Source organism: Sinocyclocheilus rhinocerous, unplaced genomic scaffold, assembly GCF_001515625.1.
Source record: "Sinocyclocheilus rhinocerous isolate Xijiao unplaced genomic scaffold, SAMN03320098_v1.1 scaffold419, whole genome shotgun sequence".
Taxonomy (NCBI): Eukaryota; Metazoa; Chordata; class Actinopteri; order Cypriniformes; family Cyprinidae; genus Sinocyclocheilus; species Sinocyclocheilus rhinocerous.
Window position 1 is genome coordinate 415,440 of NW_015653519.1, and position 8,407 is coordinate 423,846.

Below are 8,407 nucleotides of genomic sequence, written 5' to 3' on the forward strand. Positions count from 1 at the left end.
CCCCCCAAAAAACACATGCATGTTCAGATTGCAAAACGGTGACATTCAGAGAGCAGAAGATTATGTCACAAATGCTGCACAAAAAGGCCATGTTGCTATCTCTAGTGATGAGCTTTCAAAACGCTGCTTTGTGAAGCTTAGAAACCTTTGCGACTCATGTTTTGAACCAGCGATTGGGAGCACACATCAAAATTAAACACATAGTTCGGTTTGCTTGGTTCATACCAAAATAGCATATATAATATACAAAATAGCAATAATCCTGGTTTGCTTGGCATTCACAACGGCAATTTTAACACCGAACCTAAAGAAAAAAACAGAAATAGAAAAAATATATATTTTGTAATGGAACTTCCAGAATATCCAAAACAATGCTATGTGTTCGGCTAAATGTGCGTTAGGGCTGTCAAAATGGCTGAAAAACTAAATTCGAATTTTGTACTTAAATATTATCAAAATTCGAATTCTATTCGAATTTAAAATGCATAATTTCAGTTAGGGTGAAGAAAAGCTTTTGGCTTCTCTCCTGAGGCCACAAGAGGGCGCATCATTGAAAGCATAAGATAACATGACTATCTGCGAAAAAAAGTGCATAATGTTTCAAGATCTTTTCTGCATTTGTTCTCTTTTCCCGCAATATTTGTAATTAACAACGCAGCAGCGCCGCATCTAGTGGCTTCAACTGGATAGACTAACAAAAACATTATAATGCAACAACACTTACATCGTCATCGCATCTCGTGCGCCGCTGATAAGGCTGCCTCCTTAACGCACACCTAAAATTCGAATGCAACGTTTTTGCATTCGGATGTGGATTTTTATTTTAAATTCGACGAATAATCGAAATTCGATTTTTTTTTTTTACAGCCCTAATGTGCGTACATTGTGGTTTTTATTAGCCGTCAACTCGCGAAGAGCTTAGAAAGTGTTAAGCAATCAAAACAGTGGCAGGAATTCCTTCGTTGCACACAAATAAAGATGCAAGATGAGGTGTTCTAACACCTGTACTGAACTTTAATGGACAACATCGCAACTGTGACAGGTAGAACCAGGTATACTTGATCATTTTGTCCTCTTTAAGGTTAAATGTTACGACTACACATCCAGTTTTTGGTTTGTTTAGATGTCTTTGGTCTGTGCTGCATTCATATTTGAATCAAACCACACCAGAGCGGACCACCTTTTCAGCAGTCTTGGTCCGCTTGTTTGGTGCGCACCAGGGTTCAGGTGGCAGCATCCACACTTATTCAAATAAGAGTTTGTTTTAATCGATCCAAACCTGCCGAATGTGAACGCACCCTAAATCATCAATTAATCTTGTGGTTATTCTCCATTTATTCGGTCTGCAAGTTGCATTCCTAAATGCATGCACTCACAGCACATGCAGAGATTGAGTTTGCTGCATTTACTGTGAACTGAGCAGCCCTGAGACATTGAAAACACCAGATCGCAATCTGCTCTGCTCTGATGAGATAGTATCCCCTCCTCCCACACACTCCCCATTTAACATGGTAAACATACTGAATAGATATAAGATATAAATGCTTCAACTTAAGCAAAACTTATAGACTTAATAAATAGTCATACAGTGAGACCATCAGACCATGACCTAAGCTTTTGGTCATACTATCCACCCCCATATAAGCATACTCACATTCATCATAAAATCCATATATCCTGTTGATGGAGGCACATTCATGGTTTCCTCTGAGAAGAAAGAAGTTCTCTGGATATTTGACCTTGTAGGCAAGCAGCAGGCAGATGGTCTCCAGTGACTGCTTGCCTCTGTCTACATAGTCTCCCAGAAACAGGTAGTTACTCTCTGGAGGATATCCTCCATACTCAAAAAGCCTGAGCAGGTCATAGTACTGACCATGAACATCACCTGCAGAAAGAAATAGAGTTGATTTATTTTTATTACTTTTTTAACTAGCTTTGTCAGAACTATTTAAAATAAAAAAGGAGCATAATGGTTATCAGAACTTTACCACAAATCTTGAGAGGGGCCTCCAGTTCCAGCAGTATCGGCTGACTAAGGAAGATTTCCCGAGATTTCAGACACAATCCACGAATCTCTTGTTCAGTTAACTGAACATTTTTACCAGGTCTGGAGCCCTTCACTGAAAATTGAGACAGAAAAAAAAGCATTCATAAAAGCATTATGAATACACATACATATTTGTGTATGTATCTGTATGTGTTTAAAGAACTGTGTTGTGAGGTCTGCTGTTGCATGACAAAAAACAGACAACAGGGCCATCTCATCCGCTTATAAGACTGATGTAATAATAAAATAAAATATTAAATGTGGTGTAACACTAGGCCTATACTAATCTAATGCAATATTTTAGATTTACTAAACAGGCATGGTATTTTTTTTTAGGGCTGCACCCTAATAGTCGACTAACCTTTAGTCGACGAGAAGAGGCTCGGTCGACCAAAATTTTATTAGTCGCTTAAGCCAAGTTCACACTACATGACTTTAAATGTCGTCAGATCGCTGTGCTGTTCAGACTAAATGACTTGATTGTCTGTCTTTAAGTCGTCGTGGTGTTCACACTACGTGACTACGTAAATCAGGGCTCGCAAAATCGCAAGCCCGACGTCCCGGGGCTATTGTATTTTCCAGTCGGGCTACCAAAATGTAAGCCCGTCGGGCAGGGCGGTCAATCTTGAAAAATGATATAAAATTCCTAACTTGATTCGCATTGTTCACTCACTTGTAGGGGTGAAACGGATCGTAGTTGATCGTTTGCACTTGTTTCTAAGTCTTGCTGATTTAAACATTCAAAGGGTTTAAAACATTCGCGCACATTCGGAGCTAGCGCGCTGGTTTCTGCGCGCACTCATTCAAAGAGCGAACAGAGAGCCTTCAGACAATCAGACAATTCAGTCTGAATTAGTCTGAATGCGCGTACACAGAATTGATTCCTCTTTCGCGTATCCTTGCTTCTGAATGAACACGTACACAAATTTCTTAAAATAATCGTCACTGCAAGTATTCTCGTAAACACAGTCGGTTATGTCTTAAATGAACGTAAACAGTGGAGAAAGAAATCTCCTGTGCATCATTATATTGGATCCGTGCATTCCGTCATAAAGGGGCAGAAGCCTATAAATACCTGCTGTTCCATTAGTGCCACCTGCTGCCAGAGAGTGACATTTGCGTCTCATTCACAAAGCTAAAATCAAACCATTCTGTTTTTGCTTCAAATTTTGAAATTATACAATCCAAATAACATGTATATAGCATCTTTTTTGGATATTAATTCGAATGCAGTGGTTGCCTCTGATTTTAAATAGAGCACAGGCAAAGTCTTTGTTTATATAAAGAGATTACTTTTAGTTGTATAATTTTTTTATCCACGAAGGATAAAAGGAGGAGTGAAGACAGTGTTGGACGAGAGAGGACCAGGCCTGGATTTTATTTAGTGTTTTGGTTCTGTTTGTGCACGACAGTCGTCCGCGAGGGGCTGTCGCGCTATTTTGTGTTTATTTTATTATTAAAGTTGTTTAAATGTTCGCCGGTTCCTGCCTCCTTCTTCCCGTGACTACGAATGTGGAGGGACGGCTGCCGTCCGTAAGGGAGCGGAGTCACCACCGCCGTTTGCCTGAGGCCGGAGCCTGCTGCCATCCTCCATGATGGGGAGGAGCAGGGAACGGGGGACTCCTGCCGGCTGCCCGAACCCGGAGGAGCCGTCGCCGTCCACCGGGCGGTGGAGGAGTGTCGGGCCGTCCATCGAAGGCTATCCAGTGCCGCCGCCAGGCAACGCGGAAGAGTTTACCCAGCTGGTGGAGGGCCGAGCGGCAGTGTGTCTGGGAACCAGAATGATTTTTTATTTATTTTTTTCTCCCCTCTCTTGTCTCCGTCTCTCCTCATCCTTCCGTCTCCTTTTCTCTCACCTCGTCTGTCTGTCCTTACCCCCAGGTACGCCGCGGCCGCCGTGATCGGCTCCCCCGGAGGGGGGAGTAGAGCGCAGTCTCGTGGGTACCCCCCGGCCTGCGAGGTGGGTATGTGATGAGAGGGGTTAAATACAATATTTAAATGTTCTCCGGTTCCTGCCTCCTTCTTCCCGATCTACAAACGTTGTTACAATTGTGTTGAATGCTGAGCTGAAGTCGATGAACAGCATTCTAACATTCTGAAATGCGTCGATTTTTACAAAGCTCATCGTTCTAAAAAAGCGAGGTGTGCTGTGATTGGCCAGCTATCCAGTGCGTTGTGATTGGCCGAATGCCTCAAGCGTGTGACGGAAATGTTACGCCCTTAACATACTGTGATGCCGTCTCCCAGCAGGACGAGACTCAGTTCAGCTGCTCTGCTCGTGCACATCTCATCATCAGTTCTCTTTTAGCAGTTCAGTCAATATACTGTTAGGAGTAACTGAATAACTCGTGATATTGGTTTATTTCGCGTCAGAGGGAGTGTCAGGCACGTTTATAAACCAAAATAACTTAAGTAATTTGTGGATTTTAGTGCGTACTGGAAACGCGAACCATTTCAAACGATTAAATTCGATTTGGTGAACTGGTTCGACCGGTTCACTAAGAAGATCCGGTTAAATAGAACGATTCGTTCGCGATCCGGACATCACTAGACGAGACAAATCCAATAAAACCCATTACAAATGAGGCATTTGTTGCATCCAGTGGGGACATAATTACTGATTATAATGACTTATACTGTCTTTTTACGTGTTGCGTTGCGCATGGCACTGCGCAAACATAAAACCATGTCTGCATTTGTGATCGGAGAAACAAAGATCGGTTTGAATCATCATCGGCAAGTTATTTAAATATAAAAAACTTACTTACAGGCTGTGAGTCAGAAGCACCAGACTGTCCTTGCAAAGTTGGAACTGCCCAACTTTATAGAAACAGCCTTTGTGCCACAGATGCATTAGGCTACTGGTTCAGGAAACAGTCCCATAAAATGCGCTGCACACATCTGAATATTTGGGTTGAACTGTTCTGGAACAGTGTTGTAAATACAACTTAACCACTGATTTCTAGTCGTGTCCTCTTTTGGAAGACCAAACAAAGTAGTTTCGCTTCCACAACGAAAAACACAGCGGCCTAGCATGAGCGAAAGCCCCGGCTTACCGTGAGCTGAGGCGTATTTCCTCAGCGGCCAGCACGGATCAGCTCCAGGCATGATGAAGCGGATATCGTTCTCTTTTGGAAGGCCAAACAAAGTAGTTTCGCTTTCACAACGAATCACATAGCGCCTTCACGACATGGCGGCGGCAGCAACTATACTACAGCGAGAATAAAAGTTACTCCTTCTTTCTTTGTGTGAACATTTGGGCGGTGTTATGCAAATCTTCCCACATCGTGACGTAGACATGTGGGGGCGTGTTAGAATGAGCCGTTTTAGGTAGGCGTGGTTGACTCTTAACTTTTATAAAAGAATATCTCTTTGGATTTGAGACTTTAGTCTTTGCAACTTTACAGATCTTCTTTATGCACCAAGACCTTGTAACACTCCAGAAAGAAAGGAAAAATTGAAATCGCATCATATGTCCCCTTTAATTTATTAAGTAAAAATAGATTTCTCGTATAGGCCCATTTATTATTATTATTATATTATTATTATTTATATATAGCCTAGCTTTATTATGTTTTTCTCCGCTCGCAGAAGCGCTGCAGGTGCATGATGTGATGCATGTGAATCCTGATGTTCTGTTGTTTGCTGCATTTTTCGGATATAAAATTAATCCCCGGGAAACAAATGTTAGTATTTTTAACGGGTCACACACACTTATCCTTTCTAATTTAATTAAATTCTAATTTAAAATAATCTTGTCGGTTAACGGTTAATAATCAGATAACGAGCGTCGGTTGTCAGTTAGGAAAAATAACAGAAATGAACATCCCTAATCCAAACGCTCGCCTATCATTCATCAACCTCAAATATGGTTTATCATCTGAAATATGTAAGTAGTAGCAACTTTACATGGCCGCTCGATCTCATGTTAACCTAGAAAAATGTGCGCTATTCAAGTGTCTCTGTGCGGAGTGTGAAAGCTGAACAGTAGCGTTGCTCGCAGCATGACAGATGGAGGCGCCGGTGCGGTCACTTGCTCTTAAAATACTCAGTTTTTGTCATACAGATAAGAGTAATACATCTTTCGAATCTGTAAAGCCTCTACGTTTATTTGTGCGCACTCACTATAACAACAAAACATTGCGCTTTTGTAAAATAATGAAAGTAAACAGGATGCGTTTTCTGTCGTCTTGGCCTCTGTGAACTTGAGCACGAAACTCTGTGTATACTTGCCTTACAGACATGAAAAATATATCTATAGAGAGTGAAATGTCTACTTTCAAATGAAACAATTCAAACCTGAAAAAACAAATATTTTCAGATTATGTAATCCGCATGAAACTTGCATGCAGGCGCATCCACTGCTGTGGAGATGACGAGTCAGTGTCACCGAATTCTTAAGCCGAAATCACAGAAAACACGTTTATCAATAGGTTATTAAAATGTTAATACAGTTTAATCTTACTGTTTTTCCCTGACATATTCATCATCATTACTTCTGCCGGTGCGCTGTGGCAAGCTTTATGCATGCGCTTGAGCGCTTATTAGGCTATGTAGGCAATTAAAGGCTCATTGGCATGATTTAAATGGTTTATTAATAAACGTGCAATTAGTCGACTAATGGTTAAAATGAACGACTACTAGTCGACCTGAAAAATATTTAGTCTAGGGCAGCCCTAATTTCTTTGATACTACAGAATTTTTTAATTCATATTTTTCAGTGCGTAATAATTTTAAAACCATTAATATTAATATTCTTGTATGAATGAGTAAAAGCATTAGGCTAATTCTCCATATCTAGCACACATAACCTAAAAACCTATATATTAAAAAAGGTCAGCAAATAGCATGTAATTAGTTTGCACATATCGGTTACGACCTTAAATCATTCTTTTGCAGACAGCTACATGTCTGTCTCTAGATAATACATTTATATACACGTACAGACTGGGTTGTGCTTGTAGGTGTAATTGAAATCACCATGAAATCCCTCCCTACATTTTTAAGAAGCCATTTCACTCGGATATACGTCACAATGGTGCATCTCAGGACACTGACTGTTTCTGTGGCAACCGGAGCTTCTAACCGCAGCTTGCAGTGACGTGACATCTTTACCAAAAATCATTGCGTGAATTTTCAAAGGTGTGACTTGAGAGAAGAGCTAATAAGTCACAGTTGCCCAAGAGATATTTAGCAAGTTAAATATGTGACCCTGGACCACAAAAAACAGTCATAAGGGTAAAATTTTTTTAATTGAGATTTATACATCATCTGAAAGCAGAATAAATGAAGGTAAGGAATAAATAAATGGTTAAAGGACAATATTTGGCCGAGATGAATATTTTTCCAGATTGAATATCTGGAATCTGAGGGTGCAAAAAAATCTAAATATTGAGAAAATCGCCTTTAAAGTTCTCCAAATGAAGTCCTTAGCAATGCATATTACTAATCAAAAATTAAGTTTGGATATATTTACAGTAGGAAATTTACAAAATATCTTCATGGAAACATGATCTTTACATGATCTATCCTAATGATTTTTGGCTTAAAAGAAAAATTGATAATTTTGACCCATACAATGTATTTTTGGCTATTGCTACAAATATACCTGTGCGACTTATGACTTGTTTTGTGGTCCAGGGTCACATATCTAGACTAGAGCCCTGCACGGGCCTCAAATATAGGTCCTAGCCCTGGCCCGAGACACTCAGGCCCTAGCCTGGCCCGTGTCCGACAGCTCATCAGAATTCTTGGCCCGAGTCCGTCTTTTTTTTCCCCCGTTCTCCCAAAACAGCTTATACTACTGTTTCAGCTATTAAAATAGTTAAGTTTTGTATGTAATGTCAAAGTGATTATATTTCGTTTAGCTTTTTTATTAAGTTAATTTAGAAAAACATTTGGAGCATTTTTTTGTTCGTTAAATGTAAGTTTTTGTTTTTTTAAAGTAACGACCAATCGGCCAGCGGCAGACAGTGAGTTGATCATAGCCTATGTTTGATCAATTTAGCCTTCTCAAATCATCACAACTTACCTAAAATAAAATATATATATATATATATAAAACAGTTCAAGCATATCACAATGCTAGTTTAAAGGGGTCATATGATGCGATTTCAATTTTTCCTTTCTCTTTGGAGTGTTACAAGCTCTTGGTGCATAAAGAAGATCTGTAAAGTTGCAAAGACTAAAGTCTCAAATCCAAAGAGATATTCTTTATAAGAGTTAAGAGTTAACCACACCTACCTAAAACGGCTCATTCTAACACGCCCCCACATGTCTACATCACAATGTGGGAAGATTTGCATAACACCGCCCAAATGTGCACGCAAAGAAAGAAAGCGTGGTTTCAGGAACAGCAGT

At 40.1% G+C, this 8,407-nt stretch overlaps 1 protein-coding gene across 1 annotated transcript in view; it reads right to left on the minus strand.

The window, feature by feature from the left end:
• ppp1cab (protein phosphatase 1, catalytic subunit, alpha isozyme b) overlaps positions 1-8,407 on the minus strand; it is a 19,396-nt gene that overhangs the window by 9,154 nt on the left and 1,835 nt on the right. The window contains exons 2-3 of the mRNA XM_016522939.1: positions 1,989-2,120; positions 1,655-1,885 (exon numbers count right to left, since the gene is read on the minus strand). Coding sequence (XP_016378425.1) covers positions 1,655-1,885; positions 1,989-2,120 — 363 coding nt within the window. The remainder of the gene's footprint in view (positions 1-1,654; positions 1,886-1,988; positions 2,121-8,407) is intronic.